The 22,329-nt window shown below is 42.1% G+C and overlaps 1 protein-coding gene across 2 annotated transcripts; it reads right to left on the reverse strand.

Annotated features, from left to right (window-relative positions):
• Window positions 1–791: 791 nt before the first annotated feature.
• LOC107115277 (arylacetamide deacetylase-like 4) lies at window positions 792–14,494 on the reverse strand. 2 transcript variants are annotated; one of them, XM_015416952.1, is made up of 5 exons: window positions 14,443–14,494; window positions 13,167–13,247; window positions 10,573–10,789; window positions 3,653–3,716; window positions 792–2,511 (listed from the first exon to the last, which is right to left on the reverse strand). In XM_015416952.1, the coding sequence occupies exons 3-5, from the start codon at window positions 10,733–10,735 to the stop codon at window positions 1,737–1,739; spliced, it is 1,002 nt and encodes a 333-aa protein (XP_015272438.1). In that variant the 5' UTR covers window positions 10,736–10,789; window positions 13,167–13,247; window positions 14,443–14,494; the 3' UTR covers window positions 792–1,736. The 2 variants fall into 2 exon arrangements, with proteins under 2 accessions (XP_015272438.1, XP_015272437.1); XM_015416951.1 differs by lacking the exon at window positions 14,443–14,494 and having other exon boundaries at window positions 13,167–13,429.
• Between the last annotated feature and the right edge of the window lie 7,835 nt (window positions 14,495–22,329).

The following is a 22,329-nucleotide window of genomic DNA, read 5'->3' on the forward strand; positions in this document are numbered from 1 at the left end:
GATTAGAGTCCGCGCACTTAACCACTATACCAAACTGGCAAAGGATGAAAATGGTTAGACAGTGTTATCGATGCAACAAACATGAAATTGAGCAAACTCCAGAGGATGGCAGAAGACAGGCAGGCCTGGCATGATGTGGTCCATTGTGTTGCGAAGAATTGGACTTGACTGTGCAACTGGACAACAACAAAATGGGGACAGCTGTCCCAGGCCTCACACTCAATGGGGGGAGGGCATAGACATCAGTATAGAAAATAATAATTTCATTCAGTCTTTTAAATGATTTTCCTCCCAAGCTAGTACACTGGTGAGTAAAAATGTAGTCCCCCAAATAATTTCAGTACTTTGAGTTTTCCCTGTATTCCATTTCCTGTGCCATTCTCTTCATTAAAGGATCTGATTATCTTACTTGACCTCCACATTTACTCACTATATAGGCCTCTAGCTCCTTTCCTCTGGTTTTCCCACACGCACCTAGGCAGGCCAATAAAACGATGAGCCATCTCTCTTGCTAATACAAGCAAGGAATACTGGCTCTACTCAAGTTCCAGATAGGCAGTTTTGCCTACATCCCCCCATGCCACTAACTTGAGAGATATAAAAACTTCTAAACAATGGGAGGACCTGACAAAAATCGTGTGGTACTTACAAATGAATTTAAAAATGTTCTTTCAAGACATAAAATCTTACTGCTCTGCTGAGGTCAGATGTCAAATGTAGATAGCTTTTATAAAGATGATGTGCATGGAGAAAAATGATATTCATAAGGATACAGTGAGTAGGAAGGGGAGGGTGATCAAATGAACATTTTCACACATATTCTCTGCCTCTTAAAAGGTTCTGTGCTGGCAGTAGTGCATGCTATAGGATCAGCATACATAACCGTGACATTGTAGTGTTAACTGTCAGAATACATTTTATTGCAAATGAGAAATTAGGAGAATGATATAAATAATCTCAAAGTGTACAATTTGAATTTTTAAGGTAAACATTCATCAAGAAAGCTGGAATTAATTAGCACATGGCTTTACCAGAGAAGGCGGCTACTAATATGGGTAGGTAAAAAGACACAGGCTTTTATACTAGGAGAGGTCTACAGTTCAGGCTGCGATCGTGTGCATACTTTCTTAGAAGCAACCCCCAGTGAATTCAGTTACACTTCTGAGTATGTGTTAACAGTAGGCTGCATGTCTTGCATGTAAAGTTTAGTATCAAGCTGATTGAATTTGCAAGTTACAACATAGGCACTGTCATGGGAAGGGATTGAGGAGAAATCTTCACCTATTATGTTCACCTACTTATGTGCCATGTTATACTCCTACACAGTTCTGCCCAGACAGGACCAGAATTTTCATACAGAATGGAAAGACTCCTGCATTACATAATTATACAGTACATGCTGCCCTTTTATGAGCCCCATGTGCATGTGCGAAATGCTTTCACACACACATGGAACTTTGCCTAATTTTCATTTCTGTCTGCAGTTGCTGGTACTGTTGTTGGATATTGCACTGGAAGGCCTGGACTTTCAGGGGGATGCGGAGGGAGGCTTCTGTGGAGAGAGAGAAAGCCCCCAAAGTTCCAACATAGTACAGAAGCAGCCTCACAGGCCTATATGAAAAGCTTCCTTCAGAGAATGGGTAGAAATCACTTCAGCTGCTACTTGTTCTCCAGGGATATTTACCAGGTACTATGAAAGTAGGAGATCAGAACTCTCAGGCTGGTTGTTGTCATTCTTATAACCCCCTTATAAACTTCAGTATATTTTCAATTGCTGTTTTTGTACATGAAAACTCAAGTGGCCCAGTGTCAACAAACATTATAAGTCCATGGAATCCATCCTTCATATGATTCCATGTCAAAGCCACATTATTGTCCTCTAGACGTTTCTTGTATAGAAGTCCATCATCTCTTATTAAGTCATATTCACAGGTTAAAAGGTAAGTCTGAGGGAGCTGTTGGACAATGGCATCCTCATCTAAAATTGGTGACAGCATTGTCTCGTCATTCAGTCTGGTTTGTTCATACAGTTCTTTTGAAAATGGAATGGGTGGTGGTGGCTTATAGCCTCTGGCTTTAAATTCCTCTGGAATGCAGTCTGCACTAAGCCACTTCTTATATTTCATCTTCATGAACTCAGGAACGTGGGCATTGTTCATGAGTCTTTCAACATCCTGAATGTTGGCGTTCATATACACTAAGCCAAGTTTCATAGCCCGCGGTCGGGTCAAGGCAGGACCAAATTGATTTTGCTGATGGGATGGCAAAGAAAGATCCATTATCTGCAGGAATGGGTAGATCAGGATCTGGGCTCGAATCTTTGGGGTAGTTGATCTTTTTACCAGTTCTCGGCAAACAGCAGCAACAAGTGCACCTCCACTGCTTTCTCCCACAAGAATAATGCTGTTAGGATCCACTCCATAGTCTTTTGACTTGTTCAGGAAATATGTCGTGGCTGTGAGACAGTCCAATAACTGGGCTGGATGTTGGTGCTCAGGACCTAGTCGATACCTGAAATATCAAAGCATTGGTTCTCAAACTTTGTCAAAATTTTGGAGCCTCTTCAGCTGGACTAGATGAATCATTAGTAGGACAAGAAATCCCCCCTCCCCCCAAAGTAGATCTGAGCATAATTTGTCATTATCTGTTCATAACCACAGATAAGGAATGCCATTTTACTCCAAACTATCTTGGGCAATCACTGCTTCTCAGAGGTACCAGTCTATGGTTGAAGGTGACAGGGTGCTACTCACTCCTAATGCTTTGTTTATGTACTTCATTTATGGCTCCCTTTCTCACTGAGGTTCAAAATGGATTACTAAATATTGGCCCCTGCCACACGGCAGGGGAAAAGCCTCTAAAGGCGCGGCTTTTAAAAGCCGCGCCAACGTTGAGACGCCGCGACGGGATCCCATGGATCCCCTGGCCGTGGCGCCTTTTCTCCCCAGCACGATCAAACGCCGGGGAGAAAACACGGCTTTGACCGGGAGCCGGCCGAACTGCGCATGTCGGAGCATGTGCAGTTCGGCTACGGGCCGGGGTTGTGCCGGCGCAAGGACGCGCCGGAGATCAAACGCCTGGCTTGCCGCGCAGCTTCCCGATGAACCACCAAGGTAGGTGGTTGCAAGTTGCGGCGGATTTTCACGGGAAAGGGCCAGTTCAGGTACGGAAGCAGGACGCTTCCCAGATGTTGTGGTGTGATTGCGCCGGTTTGCTCCGCCCCCGAACTGTCCCGCTCCCGGCCCAAATTGCCTAGTGTGAACGGGACCATTGAAAACAATACAGTCAGACAGCTTAAAACACCCAGTAAACAATGTAATAGAACGATGATTATAGAAATAAGCTAGCAACGCAAACAGAAAATTGTATAATGCTTATTAGCCTCATTCTTTCAAAGGCCCCGGTTTCTACCCTTTCCTCTGATACCTTCAGTGTAACTACATCCTAATGGTTGATTAAAAGATGAGTAGTTGTACTCAGAAAACATGCACTCTTTCTATTCTTGTACAGCAAGAGGCAAAACTAAGCAGGAAAGATCTGAAAGACTGACAAGGTTTATGCATCCATCTGAAAACTAGGCCTTTGTTTTTCTGGCTAAAGAGTTGAGTTTCCTTAACCTCTTTTTAATGAAGAGAATCCAAAGCACACTTACTCAACATAAACAACCACTGAGTCACTTTTTCGGGCAAGATGGCGGCATACTCGTTCATAGCCTCCTGGGAAGGAAAAGTCTTAGTATGTTTAAAAATGTCTTAGGTAGCTCTTTACTACAGAAGAATAATTAGTATTATTGAATTTCTGCAAGTAGATAAAGCTTAAGTGGTGGATAGAAATCACTTTATTCTCTGGACAGTGGTAAGTTACAGTGAACAATTAAAATGTAATGAATTCATCTGTGGATTTTTGTGAATGTCTGAAAATAGATGTTTACTTCCCTACTTTTTGGACATAGGCCAGAAAATGCTGATAGTTACATTTAGGTGACTGTCAATATTCACGGCTAAACCCCTTAGAGTAGTTAGCTGAGTTCTTTGATCCACCGGTATCATGTAAAATGAAGAACTGAAGTGATGGTTTGATTTTTTCATTCTGCTTGGAATTCAGGAAGCAGCATACCGTATCTATAATAGTCTGTATCCTGTGCCATTGTGGAAGTATCTAAATTTAGTGTTCGGTAATATAGCATCCTGGGTAACTTTGGGGGATTCTGGGATGACTGTAGAACTGTCCTTCTGACATCAAGGCTTTAGAGCATGGATGGGGCCAACTTCTGAGAGTCCACTCCATTCTTCACTGCAGGGTCAGAAATAAATTTTCTCAAACTGACCTCTTCCATAATAAAGTTGGTGCCATCTGACAGAAACAACTTCTCAGCAAAAATAAAGGAGCTCTATGGCATAGAATCACATATAAATCTGTGTATTTACCTTACTACTTACTTATCTCCTTTATAAATAAAAGCCAAAAGGTGGTGGCACTTCTCTAGAACATTCCACACACTCCAAAATCAGTTCGCTCTCTGATCTGTCATTCAGAGGGTCTCCCTATCCACTGGCTGCTTTGTCTGAGTCCTGCCTCCAACATTCTAAACAGTTTGCTCTTCCTCTCCCCCCCCCACAACCAGTCAGAACACAGAGGTTATTTGCATATGCAGCCTCATTGGCCTCTGCCTCGGAACACAGAGGTCGTTTGCATATGCGACTTGATTGGTTTTTGCCTCTAATATTCTAAACAGTTTGCTGTTCTGAGGTAAAATGTGTCCAGTCTCCAGGTGAGGGCTGGAGATCACTCAGAATTACAACTGCTTCCCAGGTGGCAGAGATCAGTTCCACTGGAGAAAATGGTGGGCTCTGTAATATGCTGCTGAGGTGGCCCCCATGACAGCCAATGTGACGTGGAAGTCAAGGCCTCAGAACACGGGAGAGGCTGCAGGTGTGTGGGGGGTGGAAAGCTGAAGAGTGAGGGGGAAATAAAGGTAGGTTGATGATTGGCTGGGAAGGAGACAGGTTTGCCAACTCCAGGTGGGAAATTCCTGGAGATGTGAGGGATGGAGCCTGGAGAGGGTAAGGTTTCAGGAGGCGTGGGACCTCGGACAGGTACAAAGCCATAGACTCCACCCTCCAAACCAATTATTCCCTTCTGGGGAACCATTGTTGCCAATCTCCAGGTGAGGGCTGGAGATCACTCAAAATTACAACTGTTCTTTAGGTAGCAGAGATCATTTCCTCTGGAGAAAATGGTGGACTCAGTGTCATTATACCCTGCTGAGGTCGCCACAGCAAATTGACACTGAGTGTCCAAGGCCGGGGCACCTGCCCAGAGCCTCTTTCTAGAGGCTGTTGTATTTATTTCCACAACAGGCCTTTTTCCTAGTTACCTATAAATCAAAAAGTGAGAGTTAATATTAAAGTATGGACTATCTGTTTTTTTTAATCTTGAAATAATTTGTCTTTTCCTTTCAAATAAAATTTCAGGCAGTCTATACATTCTGCAGACATTCCATTTAATTCTGTTCATGGGAACTGGAAGCTCACCAGCCATTCATATCAGATTTGTGTGTGTCTCCACAATGTATCTGATCCATTTGGCCTCTGTCTCATGTGATTAGGACAATATATGTATTTTCCATGTGGGCACAACTTCTGTTCACACATATCAAAATTCTGGAAGAACAGTATCCTGGTTCAGATGACTAGAAGCTGTATATCCATGGAAAACCATATGTTCTAGTTCACACTAAATAGTGATCATACAAAACAGGTATATTGTGCTCCCAGTTCACACAGCTGATGGGCTCCTGTTTTGCCTGAGCAGAACACAATGACATTGTGGTACAGCTCTTTTTTCATTACTTGATTAAAACTGGTAGGGCCACTGGGGTGAGTCAGAATTACCTTGGAGACTATATTTGATTCCTGGGCTGATTGTCCCTTCCTTAGAAATTCACCACAACCCTTCTATGAAAATGTGAGTATAATCTAGTTGATAACTGCTTCTAAGTGCCTTTTCCTAAAAGCCTAGGCTGTAGTTGCCCTGGAATGACCTTGCTACAGTGATTACATTTATGTTTCTTAAAGAAACATTCTGTCTCCTATGGGTTTCATCAACACTTCTGACTCCATTATCTGCTGTATTCAAACTAATCATCATGGTTTTAGTTTGCTAGGGTTGTGGGGTTTTTTACTGGTTTTTTGTAGCTGTGATCATAACACATATTCAGCATACTTTATACTGCTTGCTTCAGGAGTACAGTAATGGTTTTAAAGTCATGAACCGTAGTAAGTCTCACCTGAATTTGCAAGCTGTTCCTGGAATTTCATTTTGGGAGCTACATATTATCAAAGCACCAACTGTTAAAGAATCTCAACATTGCACTTCTCCTCATGTGAAAGGCACTCCAGCTTCTGCAATCCTATGTGAGTTTGCTGCCCTAGTGATATACTGTTCTCATGAGTACAGTTATCACATGAACAGTTATTCACACCAATAATATGTAAGGAATACCACTGGAAAAAAACCTCTGTTGTGAGGAGGAGGTTGGTTTTATACCCCACCAGAGTCTCAGCGTGGCTTACAATCTCCTTCCCTTTCTCTCCCCACAACAGACACCCTGTAAGGTAGGTGGGGCTGAGACAGCACTTTGAGAACTTGAGAGACCAGCTTTGAGAGAACTGTGGCTTGCCCAAGGTCACCCAGCAGCTGCATGTGGAGGAATGTGGAATCAAACTTGGTCCTCCAAATTAGAGTCTGTGCTCCTAACCACTGCTTCAAGACAAATTTTATATGTAAAGAAATATCAGTGACTGCCCTCTACATATCCTGACCACACCTTGGCTATACCACTGATAAGTGGCTGGAGTACATGAACTTGTTTCACCAACAGATGTCTCAAGGTGCTTGCCAAGCTTTCCTGCCCAATTCTTAAAAAAAAACACAACTATTTATTTAAAAACTTTTTAAAAAGTAGTCAGGCACAGACACAAGTTTTTATTTATTCATTTATTAAAAAACCCAAACCCTAACTTTTTGTGGAATTTGCCAGTGGCAAGTGGCCTACGAAAACTTGAGGTAAATCCACCTCAGCTCCAGACTTGGGCAGCACTACTGCTGGCCTCATACCTGCCACCTCAGTCCTAAGCAATGCTCCCTCTAAGCTGTGGAGTCTTATCAGCAAAAATCCTACTTTGTGAACTCCTGGCATTAAAGCTGGGAGCAAGTGATTTGGCTGCTGCATAAATTAGTGTGCTCTGGAGCCATCCTTCCTGAGCTAAGGCAAAAATGCATGAGCTGGAGGCTAAAAAACTGTGAGCTAGCTCACACTAACTCAGCTTAGAGGGAACACTGGTCCTAAGTCTATTTCCAGGTAATTTTTGGGATCTAGCTCACTGCTGAGCACTGTTCCCTCTAAGCTGAGTTAGGGTGAGCTACCTCACAGTTTTTTAGCCTCCGGCTCACACATTTTTGTCTTCACTCACGAAGGAGGGCTCCAGAGCAAACTAATTTATGCAGTAGACAAATCACTCGCTCACAACTTTAATGCTAGTCGCTCACAAAGTAGAGTTTTTGCTCACAAGACTCCACAGCTTAGAGGGAACATTGCTGCTGAGGTGACTGTAGTTTCATGTTTTGAATGGTTTTATACTGAGTCAGACTGCTTGATCTATGTACTCTAGCTGGTGGTGGCTCTTTGTGGACTCAGGTGGGGGATCTTTTACATCATATACTACCTGCTCTTGTTAGCTGGAGGTGTCAAGAGATTGAACTTGGAACCTTCTGTATGCAAAGCAGATGTGCTGCCCTTAGCCATGGCTCCACTGGTGAACTGCCCAAGACACAAGAGAAACTTTCTGTAATGTTGTATTTCCAAGGGGCAAAGGGGTTATTTTTCCCCAAGGGCTTTGAGGGCAATAAGCACACAATGGTGAAGGAAACAAAATAGTTGTCAATGGCATTTCATCTGAATGGAGGTGTCTAGTGGGGTGCCACAGGGCTTGGTTCTGGGCTGAATACTTTTCAATATTTTTATAAATGATCTGGATGAGGGTGTGGAGGGGCTACTCATTAAATTTGCAGATGACACCAACTTGGGAGGAGCAGCAAACACACCAGAAGATAGAGATGGAATTCAACGCGATCTGAACATGCTGGAAAAGTGGGCGGATGTGAACAAGATGCAATTTAACAAGGATAAGTGCCAAGTTCTACATCTGGATTTAAAAAAAATGAGGAACATGCATACTGGATGGGGAATACACTTCTGGGTAGCAGTGTGTGTGAACAAGATCTTGGGGTTGACTGAAAGTTAAATATGAGCAGTCAATGTGATGTGGTGACAAAAAAGGCTAATGTGATCCTGGGCCATATCAACAGAGGCATAGCATCCAAATCGCAAGATGTCATAGTCCTGCTGTTCATTGCATTGGTTAGGCCACACCTGGAGTATTGTGTGGAATTCTGGAGGCCTCACTTCAGAAAGGATGTGGACAGAATGTGCAGTGGAGAGTGATGAGGATGATTGGGGGCCTGTTGACCAAGCCCTATAAGGAAAGGCTGTGGGAATGTTCACTCTGGAGAAGAGGAGGTTGAGGGGGGACATGGTTGCTCTGTTTAAGTATTTAAAGCGCTGTCACTTAGAGGAGGGTAGGGAGCTGTTCCTGTTGGCAGCAGAAGGTAGGACTCACAAAAATGGGTTTAAATTAAGGGCTGGAAAGTACCAGCTGGATATTAGGAAAAACTTTTTTACAGTAAGAGTTGTTCAACAGTGGAATCAGCTGCCTAGGGAGGTGGTGAGCTTCCCCTCAGTGGAAGTCTTTAAGCAGCAGCTGGACAAAAACTTGTCAGGGATGCTCTAGGCTGATCCTGCATTGAGCAGGGGATTGGACTAGATGGCCTGTATGGCCGCTTCCCACTCTGTGATTCTATTCTATGAAAAGGGATTTTATTGAAATATCTTTAATAATGAAATATCAACAAGTTAGAAGAATAGAGAATCAAACAGAGAATATACTCATGCCCCTTCAGCTGCAGAAACCCTGAATGACGCCAGGTGTTGGCTGGTGTGCTCAGTGCTGCTCCAGGGTAACTTGGTAATATCTCATTATTACAGAGATTGCAATAAAAACCCCTTTCATTCACCACTGGTATGCTTATTGCCCTTGAATACCTTGGGGGAAAAGAACCTCTTTTCAATACAATTGGCATAGTCAGCAGGATTCGAAGGTAATGCCCTTGTGGGGAAGGAAGTGTGCAGAAGATGTGCAGAGCACTGGCCAGAGCCACATCCCAGGGTGGCCAGGCACAAGCGCCTGGGCTCTGGTGGCTCAAATATTGAGCTGGTTGACTTCACCAACTACATGGGATTCTGAGCTGGCAGAAGAAGGGGACCCTGAACCTATTGCAGGAACTAAATGCACCTGGCACTGGAATGTGGGGAGTTTGGGAGTTCCTTGTACCAGACACTTGCACTGCTTATGTTTATAAGTTGGTCCTGGAATGTATAACTCCCTTTCAAGGGCAGGTATAGAGATGATATGCACCCCCCCCAGGGGTCATTTCGTAGAAAAAGAGCTAGGGGGGCTCATTAGCATAACTCATCAGCATATGCCACACCCCCTGACATCACCGGAAGTGTGTCCTCCCCACAGCCGGCGGCGACCTCCAGCGGGCACCAGCAGGGAGCTCCAGGCCCCGCCCTCCCGCACCTCACCCTGGGGGATGGCGTCCCCCTGCGGCCCCCCCCAAATGACCCCTGCACCCCCCCCCGACAAACATTTAGAATAGCATATAAGTTCCTGAGAGCTCTGTTCTTTGGGAACCTCGGCTCAGGCTCAATCACAGAGCAACACTAAGTGCACTGGCCAACACCTGGAGTTGGCTCACTGTCATTCAGGGTTCCTGCAGCTGAAGGAGTGTGGCTATATTGTGTTTTATTTTCTCTCTAATCTAGTAACTTGTTGATATCTCATTATTATAGAGATTTCAATAAAACCCATTTTCCCTTCACCATGGTGTGCCCTTAAATTCACTCGGGGGGAAAAAACCTCCTTGCCTCTTGGTGATACAGGTGTCCCTCAATGACTGGTTATATTTTTCCTTCTCTGTTTTTCCCCTTTTCTTCTCTAGCCACTTCGCAAAACAAAGATGTATTTTTCAACTTACTAGGCACACTAGAAGAAAGCAATTTTTTTCTTGTTCATTTGGGTACTTTGTCAATAAATTAATGCAATAACTAAAATGTCCAAGAAAACCCTTTCAAATCCAAACCCCTGCTCTTACTGATATCCCTGAAAACTTCAGTTGTAGCCATTTTCTCCAGTCTTAGTGGGCTGGAGAATGTTACTCAGGTATTCTAGCCTCCAGTTTATAGTAATTCCAGTTTTTGAGTAGAGAAATGTTTGGGCAGCCTGATTAGCAATGATAAGTAGGACATGGCCATTTTGGTTCATGAGTGTGAGCTTTGCAGATTTTGGGAATTACTTCTTTTCTTTTTGGATCCAGTGAAATATGGTCATAATGTCATGTGGTTAATGTGACCCTTTAAAGGAAATGTTAAAGTTATGTAAAATATCTTACTGTTGCTTCCAAATATCCCACATCCTCCATGTAGGTAGATCAGTCCTTTCCTTGGTTGAGTAAAAGGGCTGGTTGGTTGGTAAATCCTTACTGGAACATGTTCAAACTTTGTATCCCGAATTGAGAGATTTGATTTTTCTCCAGCGGGTGTCATATTTAACATAAATCTAACAAATGTAATTTGGCTGCAGATCCCTAATCTCTCAGAAATCTTCCCCTGCATAATAATGAAAGAACAAAGCATGAGTAGATCAGAAATCAGTATGTGACATTCTGAATATCAGGTTCTGAAAACCATTTAAACATAAAAACACTTTTTGCACAACAGGAAGAAAATTCATGCCCCTAAAATAGGTTTTAAAAGATTGGTTGATTGTGACTGTCCATATACCAGAACCCTCCCTCTTCAGATGGTCACAATGCAAATCTTAACAGTAGTTTCATACTGCTAACATTGTGCTGAGTGCTTTATATTTCAGTGTTCGGTCCCCAAAATTGTTTTCAGTTAGATAAAACATTTTCTTCTACCCTCTTAATTAGCTCACCAATTCCTCCCAGCTATTGTTTTAGTACAATTTTATTCTTTAAATTCAGTTCCAGATCACTGGTGATCACCTTAGGAAGGGATGATGTCATGAAAATATGCAGCCAATGGGATAAACTACATGACAGTTTCACTGCAGGTAAGTAAAGTAGTTCAGTAATCCTCAGTCTTAATGGGCAAAGACTTTCATGAGTCTTTCGATGAAGTTTACAAAACATTAGGTGTTTGTGCATGCATGCATGCCAACAATATTTGGGCACAATGCCCCCTCCCCACCTCCAGCTCAGCCCAGATTGCTACATAATTCTAACTTAAGCATTTTTATCACACCAAGTCATTTGGCTAAGACTCATTGGGTGCGTTCAGATGCACCGTTTCAGCCGGCATAAACTGTACCGGTTAGAACCGGTGCAGTTTATGCCGGCTGAAACACGATCACACTCACCTCCTGTCTGCGAATCCCATAGCTGTATGCCCGTCCACACACAGCGGGCATCAGTGTTTTTTTTGGGTTTTTTAAACTCAGTTTGAGCATGTGCATAGGCAGCCATCCATAGAATGGCGATCTTCGCGCATGCACAAAAAACCCTGTCTTACATTTAAACTTTAAAGGTAAGGACTTACCTTTAAAGTTTAAAGAGCAAAGTAGCCTCCCTGAGGTCCCGGACGCCTCCAAAACGCTAAACTAAGGCCCTTTTCTTTTAAAAAAAAAAACAAACGCCAGGGCGAAGCTTTGCCCAAGCGCATACTGCCGACCTTTAAAAAAAAAATGGCCGGCGAAAATCGGAAGCCTCAGGCTTCCGAACGCAAGTGGCTCTGCAACGGTGGAGAGCGATCAGATGGGGGGGGTAAAGTGATTACAACCGTTGCACTCAGGATACCACCACTTGGGGACATAGTGGCAGAATACAATGGTGTAAAGCTCTTTACAACGGTTAGGGACGGAAGGCAGATGTTCACTGTGTGAATGCCGGTAAGTACACCGATTCCAACCGGCACCTAAACCGTTGTAAATGCCTCATCTGAATGCACCCAGTGTGTATCTTACTATTTAATCCTAAGCATTTTTGTTTGGAAATCCCACAGATTCAATGAGAGTTTCTCTCAGTTACATGATTGGTATTTACATTTCTTTAAATACTATATAATTAATGCTGCAATCCCATGCACTGGAATTTAAGAGTAAGGTCCACTGAAACCAGTGTAAGTCCTGAGACTTACTTCTTTTAATAGTGCTGGCTATAAATCTGTTAAAAATCCACACTGGAAAAACAGCTCACTGCCTTCCATACAAGCCTGGAGAACTTGTATATGGGATTATTTTCTGATGGGTAAACTTTATGCATTTAGTTCTAGTGCTCAAATGGAATGTAGTCAGGAAAAATGTATTGATCTTTGGTTCCCAATAGTCTCCTATCTAACTAAACAATAGCCTTCCAAAAAATAAATTTTATCATGATCTAATTTATTTTTTACTTACCTGTTGCATGCTATTAAAACGTTGTTATGTGTAACCGAGAATATATGCTGTTGGCAGAGTCACCCTGTAAAGCTGTGACTGTTTAATGTTTTAAAATGACTAGTCAGAGTTCTGCTCTATCCTCACTTGGTAAGAGCTTTTTTTAAAATGTTGCACTTTTGAACTTCTCTTTCCCATTGTTATCACTCTGTTCCTGAATTACCTTGTATTTGTTATTATGGTTCTGAACTGGTTTCTCTGTCCTCTCAATGGCTTTATTGCTTTGTCTGTGATTTGTTTGTTAGAAAATTTGAAAATTATATATATATATATATATCCATGCATTTTCCTCTTTCTGTAATAGTAATTGAATTTGTTTAACTATTTTAATCTGATTTATAAATGTGTTTATTGAAATGTAGTTCCCCACCCTGAGCCCTGTGTACAGGGGAGGGGGGTCTACAAATCAAATCAATCAATCAACCCATCAGTAATGAGAACATCTAACCAACCCACACTTTTTTCCCCTGTAATCATGTTCCTCAGAAGAAACAAACAGATGAAACAGAAAGTTAACTTCTCTGCACTTACCAAACGAAAGACCAACAGTGAGACCACGTGATACAGCCGTAGCTTTACTGGATCTTTGGTTTCTGATGGTATCGGTGTGTTCTTGAATGCATAATAAAGAAACAAAGAAAGTTCCACAAATAAGATCGGTGTGCACAAATACAAGTATAACATAAACAACCTATGAAAAATATTCATTGTCCTTTGCTGAGAAGATTGGAACTCAGGAACGAAACTCTCACACACACTGTCTCTCAGCAATTGCCCTTTATGAACTGTCAGACAAGTTCTAGCAGCCTAGATAAACTTTCTTCACGCCTACATTATACAAAAGGGGAAGGTTAGGCGTGTATAAGTCATACTGCACCAACCTGCAATTAGGAATGAGTAAGGCTAAGGCAGGAAAGGAAAGGAACTTTTTTGTTGTGTGTGAGGCTGGTAGAACAGCATGTGGATCTTGATCACCAAACCATGTTAATGGGCAGCCAGACTTGGAGTGTCATCACTGTCAAGAGATGACTGGAGGAGCTTTAGCAGACAAGAATGCTGGGAGTTTAACCACCAAAGCTGCTGTGTCTGATTTGTTGCTGTGGTTTTCTCAGGTTGTGAAGCAACCAGAGATGGTGCTTCTGTTCAGTGTCTCCTTCACAGAGTGCTTATTCCATCTGTTATTCCATCTGTGGTCCTTTGACATCAGCCTCAAGTCATCCTTTTTCTAGATCCGTCCATAAACATCTTGGCACCACTATCAGAGTCATTGTCTTCTAAATACCATCCCCAATCCTCCCTTGAAATGCCCCCCCCCCTGTTTTCAGCAGCTTTTCTTCCAAGATGCCATGCCTCAATATATAAAGGTTAGAAACAGATACAGGGTTGCAAAACAGCAGTGCTAAATACTATAAAAATTAATAAGCTGCTAATATTCCTTTAGTGATCAACTGTTGCATTGTCTGAAGTAATACACTAATCAATTTGTACTAAATAATCCCTTACAGAAATATTTTCTGTGCACAATATTTAATTACGTATGCTGATAAAGTATTTCTCTGAACGAAATGTAATTGCAACCCTTGGTAATCTGAGAGCCAGCCTCTGCAACATGTTCCCTTCCTCAGCCCACAGCATCAAACTGTACATGAGAATGCCTGCTCCTGTCTCTTATATAGGAATGTTTATACTTGCCAATTATCCCTTCTGTTCCACTGCCAATTTTTACCATCCCTAGCCCCCAGCTGTGTTTTAAACATAAACCACATTCAAAGAAGATCGAAAGGATAAAGCACCTGACATAAAATACCTTAGCATATGGGATGTGAGTGATTCTAGCTCTCCAGTTCCACTCTGTGCCCAGATATCTGAAGAAGAATTTGCTCCCCTGGAAGCTGGTGCCAAGAGTAGCATTGATGGTCCTTGTAAACAAGTATAAAGCCAACAGTCGTGATAGTCTGACCCACAAATCAAACAGTCATTAAGACTTATAAAGAATGCTATCTATGTATTACAATCTGAAGCACTACAACATGATAAACAAATGATAACAAAATCCTTGAACCAAGGTACATAATCAACGTCGTCTCCGGATTATATAACAACGTTTCAAAAAATGGATCTTCTTCAGGAGATATTCTGTAGTGTACAAAAAGACAATTTTTAGAATACATGCTACACCAATAACAAGAGAGAATACAATAATCTTAGTGCTATCTTACTTACATAATGATGCAAAAGCTCTCTGTTTCATAAGTGCTAGATAACAAGTCTTAAGAAATCTGTAATATAGTAATATTCCCTTTGTTATGAAAACATACAAGATATTTCAAATTACAAAGTATTTACAACTAATCAACCTAGTAGTAACTTAAATTAAATTCAGATAGGACGCTGATCTCAGTTAACATTCAGGCTCAAAATAGGCTGCTATGTTTCTAATGGATCCCGGGCGTCTCTCTCTGGTGATTACTACCAGAGTGCAATTAAAGGGACCTTGCAGATTGCTGACAGGTGGTGGGTAGTAGGAGGCAGTACACTTAAAGAAAACATCATATAGTTTACAAAAAACATGAAAGGTCGATTTCTGCATTCAGTCCGTTTGGAGATACACTGTTCAACCGATGAATCCTTTCCCCAGGAATTCTCTGTAGAATTTCTAATACAACATATTGAAAGCTATCATAACAATGATTAAACTGTTTAAAATGGATTGCTAGTGGGGTGTCCAAGTTCCGAACCTTCAGTTTGGATTTATGCTCTGTAATTCTTGTTCTAATAGGTCTAGAAGTAGACCCAATATAGATTTTTTCTCTCACACATTTTAATAAATACATGACCCAACTTGTATCACACGAACTGTAATGTTTTAGTTGCATTCTAAACCCGGGTAAGATTCTTTCATCTGTTTGCCAAACTTGTTTGCAGCAACTACAGTGAAAACATTTGAAATGTCCTGTTTTTTGTATGTTTTGAACGGTTGTTGTTTGATGATTGGTATGTATTAAGAGGTCCTTGAGATTTTTAGTTCTCCTGTATACAATTTGTGGTTTGTATATATCGTTGTTATATAATCCGGAGACGATGTTGATTATATACCTTGGTTCAAGGATTTTGTTATGATTTGTTTATCATGTTGTAGTGCTTCAAATTGTAATACATAGATAGCATTCTTTATAAGAGCCAGTTTGGTGTAGTGGTTAAGTGCGCGGACTCTAATCTGGGAGAACCGGGTTTGATTCCCCACTCCTCCACTTGCACCTGCTGATGTGACCTTGGGTCAGTCACAAGCTCTGGCACAGCTGTCCTTGAAAAAGAGCAGTTTGTGTCAGAGTTCTCTCAGCCCCACCCACCGTATAGGGTGTCTGTTGGGGGGAGGGGAAGGGAAAGGAGTTTGTAAGCCGCTCTGAGACTCCAAGTGAAGGGCGGGGTATAAATCCAATCTCTTCTTCTTCTTCTTCTTAATGACTGTTTGATTTGTGGGTCAGACTATCACGACTGTTGGCTTTATACTTGCTTATTGATGGTCCTTGGCCAGTTTGTAGTTGGGTTAGGGGATGATTATGGAGGGGAGTTTCTCTCTCGATGCATGTTTGTATCACATATATGGGAATATTTATATCAGAGGGGGAAACTCCCCATAAAATGACATTCCATCAAAATGGGTTTATTGGACAAACATTGACTTCTTGTATGTTCTCTTATTTGGTATATCTTTTTGATTGTTGTGCTATTAGGACTTTAAAAGTATTCGGTGTTTCTTAATCTTATCAAAATTGTGAGAACTGATATAGGTTTCCTTTTTTTGGAAAGGAATGTGAGATGAAAGTCCTAAAATGCATCATATTTGTGATCCCTTCCCATGAAGACTCACCAAATCCTTAGTCTGTGCATCTTCTGGAAAGTCTCAATTTACTATTCAGGCTGGTTCTTGGTGGCCTGTTGCTGAGCCAAGAGGACTGATGTTCCCTCTCTCTACTCTACCTTTCCTTGCTTTTAGAAGCTAATTGATTCACAGATCTTGAGCAGTAAGAAGGTCGTTGCTTCTTATTTTTTGATGCAAGGGACTCTCTGCTCTACCATGGAGAGTTAACCAGTTCAGTCACAGTAGATATGTGCATTTAGAAGTATAAGATAGAGATCTACCTGCAGATGTTATCAATTGATATTGCATTATTTTCAGTGGATTGTTCATTCAGATGTGTCCCAACCAGTCTTGCATTACTGTAGATGACGAGGGCTGAACTGGGGTAAAGTTTTTTCCTACAGAAAGTATTTATGTAATTGCTAGCTCAGTACCTTGAGTCAGGGAGCATTCTGTCTCCCTCCTTCCACCCATTCAGAGTGGAGGTCATGGATGAGCTTCATTGGCAACATCTGATTGCCTATGGGGCCACATGACCTCATCATGTTCAGTATGTGGTTGCTGATTGGCTAGGATCATGCAGTGAAAAGGCAGCTTCAAGTAAATGATACTGAAGCAGCAGCAGATGGCTGACAATAGGCATGAAAAGTATATGGAGTCAACAGTAGTTTCTTTATGGACTTTCTTATCCTCACTGTAACAGATTTCATGGCCAGAAATCAAACTGCATGACTAAGGTTGTCAACTGCAAGTTGATAAATTTCTGAAGATTTGAGGGCAGAGGCCTTGGGAGGGTAAAGTTTGGAGAGGGAAGGGACCTCAGTGGATTATAATGCCATGGAATCCACCCTCCAAGCAGCCATTTTCTCCAAGAGGACTGATCACTGTAGTCTTAATATCAATTGTAATTCCGGGGGATCTCTGGGTCCCACCTGGGGATTGACAACCCTACATCATGAGCATTTTGTTCAGCATTCCTTATTTCTTCTTTGCCTGTGAAACTCAAGTGAATTCCCCATCTCGACACATTCTCTTACTTCCAAATGCTGAAGCTCAACCCTTGGCAATCACACATTCTTAAGTTAAGAATTATAGAAGCCCCGCACAGACTACTTATAAAACTTCAGCCTGCCCCCAGCGTTCTCTGAAACCCTTCTCCATCACCACCAATGCACACAAAAACTTTGTCACACTGAAGTGAAGAATTACTAATAATTCCCTGGTGGAATTCTCCAATGTGAAGGAGTGTGCTAGCAAATTCAATATCCCAGGTAAAATCAGCCTCAGAATGCTCTTTCGGTATTTCTTAGGTGGAACTTTGTGAGCAGATATGGCTGTAATGAACTTTCTCTGCCTTCCTTGAGTTTTATAGGGCACTGCCCATATTTGTGGTATCTCTGGCAAAATGGTTTCATTATCTGTGTCCCAGATCTTCTCTTCCAGCATTTCTTGGATTGAAGAACTTTGTTCATCTCAATGTGTTGCTAATTATATGTTGCAATTTAGCTAAACTTGGTTTAGGCAACCATTAGTGCAGTTCAAAGAAGATTTATACCCTTCTCAGTGCACTGAAGTCAACAGCTTAGAAGGGTGTAACTTGCCTGGATGGACTGCCTACAGCTTTCTTTGCCCAGAGGGTTCCATCTGAGTCCATAGAACAGCAGCAGTTTAGCACTGGGGATTTACTGAGCAGATGAAGTGAAACTGATTTGTGAAGACAACTTAATCCCTTGAAGGTACCCAACAGGCCTAACTAATTCAGCAGGGAGTGTATGACCAAGGAATCAAAATAGCCTGATGATTCTATTGGGATACAAGCCACTGTACTCCAGTTCACTCCTCCACTGATGAGCTGGTCTTGCAGACAAGGTCAGATTAAGAGGTTGAAATAAGGCTAACGGGAGTAAAAGTTCTATATATATATATATATATTTGCCTTGTCTAGGCCACAGATGCTGTTAAGAAATCTGGTGGACTTCTCAGTATTCCCTTTGATTCATAGATTCAGGTGGGTAGCCATGTTCTGAAGCAGCAGAACAAAGTCGGAGTCAAGTGGCACCCTTAAGACCAACAAAGGTTTATTCAAAGTCTATGCTTCCATATGCAAGCACTGTATCTGAAGAAGTGTACTTGCACATGAAAGTTTTACCTTGAATACATTTTTACATATACATAGACCTTTATTGGCATAACACCACCTTGAATAAAACTTTGTCATTCTTAAAGGTGCAACTGGACTCAAACTTTGTTCCTCTGATTCATGTTAGTTTATTCTGAATAAATCTTTATGTTGTACAGCATATACCTTAGTGACTGCCTTTTGCAGGGCAGTCTGGGTTTTTTCCCCTTCTTGGGTTATGATGTGGACTAGTAGTTGGGGAGTTCATTCTGTGTCTTGGTAATTGCTATTGCATTCCTATCTCTGCTGTTCTGCCTGTGCCGAAATGCTAATTTTTACAGATGTGCAGGAGGATGTTGTGTTGGAGGTTGTATTGTCTGGAAGTCTCCTATGTACTGTGAGAGACTACTGCTTCCCAGCTTTCGCCACCTAACGGTTTCCTAGTTGGTCCTGCGCGTGGGAGGGTAGCTAATTGGCCCATGCCATGGGGTGTGTGTGTGCATACGAATTCCCTATATCCTGTTATGCTCATTGGGTTGCCGCCATTCTTAACAGTGCCTGTGTTACTGCGTCTATAGCTTTGCAATAAAAGTATAACCATTCATAAATGTGTGTACTTCGTTGTAAGCTGTGGGTTCTGACAGTTTCCCTGTAGGGCTGCTTCTGTGCCTCCACCAGTGTTCTGCCTCTGTGTTTCTAAATAAAGCCAATACTAAAAATACTCCATAAGCCTCCAGTGCTCTTTCCTCCAGAAGGAAGCAACCCAAGTAAGCACTCCCCTGGAACTGCTCATTATTTGTAGAGGTAGGATATGGATATTATACTGGTTGGCCCTTTTCTACTCCTTTTCTGTTTCCTTAATAAGATTTCTAAGAAGGTGAATCTGAAGTGTACACAGTATTCTCAATGCACCTCTATTCCAGAGCTGTGTAAAGGCATTATGATTTTTTTCTGTTTATTTTCAGCTCATTTCCCAGTCATTCCTGGCATTCAATTTGCCTGTACTTACAATCACTGTGCATATTTTGGCATGGATCCTTCATGTGTCTTTCTAGAATGGTGGAATTCTGCAGTCAGACTGGAGGAGCCCATGATGGGACTATAGCCTGGCTTCCTACTATACTATACCCTGGCTTCAGTGATGCAGGTATGGGAAGGAGCTGCAATGTAAACTCTTCCATCAGATCTTGTTATGATGCAGCTGCACAATCCGAAGGTACATTGGAGTAGCTCCTGTATTATTAAAGGTAACACAAAAAGAACCTTGAGCCATCAAGAGATGTTTTGGATGACAAGTAGTCTGGTGCATCCGGATTGACTTTCCCCAGAGACTAAATCTCATTTCAAGCCTGCTTTGCCATGCAAAGGAAATTGACCACTGTTGCCTTCTACACCCACTCAGCCTTTGCCTAACAGCCACCAGAAACAGCAGTGTCTTGTAAACAGTAATACATTAACAAAGGTAAACTGCACAATCCTTTGATGAGAAACCTGAAATGGAGGAGTCACCCATGTGTAATTATTATATGTTAAACTCAGTGTCAATAGAAGGAACAAGAAAGAAAATGATTGCAAAACAAGCTTCCTATGACTCTTCACTGAACAACGTATGGATTCTATTCCTCCAGACTGTTTTGATTTTAACTATAAAGATAAAAATATCCAACAGACCTAAAAACAACAACCCAAAACAAGATACAATGAAGAAGGGATGGGGAATTTAAAACCAGACATGCAAGACAAAGGCATGGCATCAATGACAACAAAACTGAATTGATGTAAGCCATCCTAAACAGAGTTACACCTTTCTACGCCCATTGACTTTGACAGATTTAGATACTTAGGACTGCTCTCTGACAAAAAGAATCTGTATTTAATTAAAGTGTCCCACTCCTTTAGTGTAAGAAAGAAAAGGATGCCACCCAGCAGGAATCTAGCTGCCTGGCTCTACTATAGGCGTAGTTATTTTGGTGCATGTATTTGTCCAGTTTTAGTTTGTGCCAAACTTCTATGTGAGAGAGGAGAAACACTTTTGTCCTCCAGAGAGATAAACAATGATATTCTGTTTTTTTCTTCAAAGAAGAAGAAGAAAGCTGAAGTTTTTAAAAAGATGAATTCCGAAGCCAATACCACAATACCTTTTCTGGACACTTTCAAAAAGCATACCATGTATACAGTCTTAAACTGCAAAATATTTTTAAAACTCTTAAGTTTTTTTATTGCTGGGAAGAAGGATTCTGAATGCCTTCTTTGGCATCATTAAAACCATAAGCAGAAAGACAGAAGGAGAGGAAGTTGGAGGTTTGATGTCTGTTTACTCAGAGGTAAGTGTCACTGTAGGGAATTTCTGGAGATTTGGGTATGGAGCCCGGAGAGGCTGAAGTTTGGGGAGGGGAGAGACTTCAATGGGGTATAATGCCATAGGGAGTCTCTCTGGCTGAGTTCAGACTGGCAGTTTGAAGCGCAAGGGAGTCATGGCAAAAAAGACCCAGAACAACTCGTTCAAGGTATTCCCGGTCACACTGCACCGACTGATGTGGGAGCATATCGGGAGGAGCCACAAGGGAGCGTTCACACTGTTGGCCTGGAGGCGCAGCTGTAAGTGGCTTTTTCTCACTCCGGTGACATGTACCTATGCACATCAGCAAACATCAATGCAGCTTGTTCGCGTGGCTTTTGGCGTGCACACGTCCGGGAGGTGGGATCAATGCGCTCTCCAGGGTTTGCTACCACTTTCACCTGGTATTTTTTAAACTTGGGAGGGAAGTGTTACAAGATGGGTTGAGTATGGCTGAGGAATGCCTGACAGATGTGCCTGTGTGAACGGCCCCTTTAATCCGTTTGTGAAACGTTTCTGAAATGTGCCTATATCGGGCCAAACTGCCAGTCTGAACTCGGCCTCTGTGTGTGTAAGTTCCTTCAAGTTTGGTGTAGTGGTTAAGTGCAAGGACTCTGATCTGGGAGAACCGGGTTTGATTCCCCACTCCTCCACTTGCACCTGCTGGATGACCTTGGGCAAACCATAGTTCTGACAAGAGCTGTCCTTGAAAAAGAGCAATTTCTGTCAGAGCTCTCTCAGCCCCACCTACCTCACAGGGTGTCTGTTGTGGGGAGGGGAAGGGAAAGGAGTTTGTAAGCCACTCTGAGACTCCTTTGAGTAGTGAAGGGTGGGGTATAAATCCAATCTCTTCTTCCTCTTCTTCTTCCCACTTATGGCAACTCTAGGAATTAATGACCTCCCAAACATCCTATTATTAACAGCTTTGCTCAGGTCTTGCAAAGTGAGGGCTGTGGCTTCCTTTACTGAGTCAATCCATCTCATGTTGGGTCCTCCTCTTTTACTGCTGCCTTTAACTTTTCCTAGCATTAGTGTCTTTCTTAGTGACTCTTGTCTTCTCATAATGTGACCAAAGTATGATGGCCTCAGTTTAGACATCTTAGCTTCTAGGGAGAGTTTAGGATTGATTTGATCTAGAACCTTTCTTGTGCTCCAAAGTATCCATAAAACTTTCATCCAACACCGCATTTCAAATAACTTTCTTCCTGTCAGCTTTTTTCATTGTCCAACTTCGACACCCATACATGGTAATGGAGACTACGATGGCATGAATTAACTGGATCTTGGTTGCCCGCAACACATTCTTACACTTAAGGATCTTTTCTAGGCCCTTCATGCCTGCCCTTCCCAGTCTCAGTCTCCTTCAAATTTCTTG

Source organism: Gekko japonicus, unplaced genomic scaffold (genome assembly GCF_001447785.1).
Source record: "Gekko japonicus isolate JY-2015 unplaced genomic scaffold, Gekko_japonicus_V1.1 scaffold467, whole genome shotgun sequence".
Classification (NCBI taxonomy): domain Eukaryota; kingdom Metazoa; phylum Chordata; class Lepidosauria; order Squamata; family Gekkonidae; genus Gekko; species Gekko japonicus.

Coding starts and splice junctions, on each gene's coding strand:
- LOC107115277 (XM_015416951.1), bottom strand. CDS start 13,343: ATGAATATTTTTCATAGGTTGTTTATGTTATACTTGTATTTGTGCACA. Junction 10,790..13,166: donor CACTGTTGGTCTTTCGTTTG/GTAAGTGCAGAG, acceptor ATTATTATGCAG/GGGAAGATTTCTGAGAGATT. Junction 2,512..3,652: donor TCAGTGGTTGTTTATGTTGA/GTAAGTGTGCTT, acceptor TTGATATTTCAG/GTATCGACTAGGTCCTGAGC.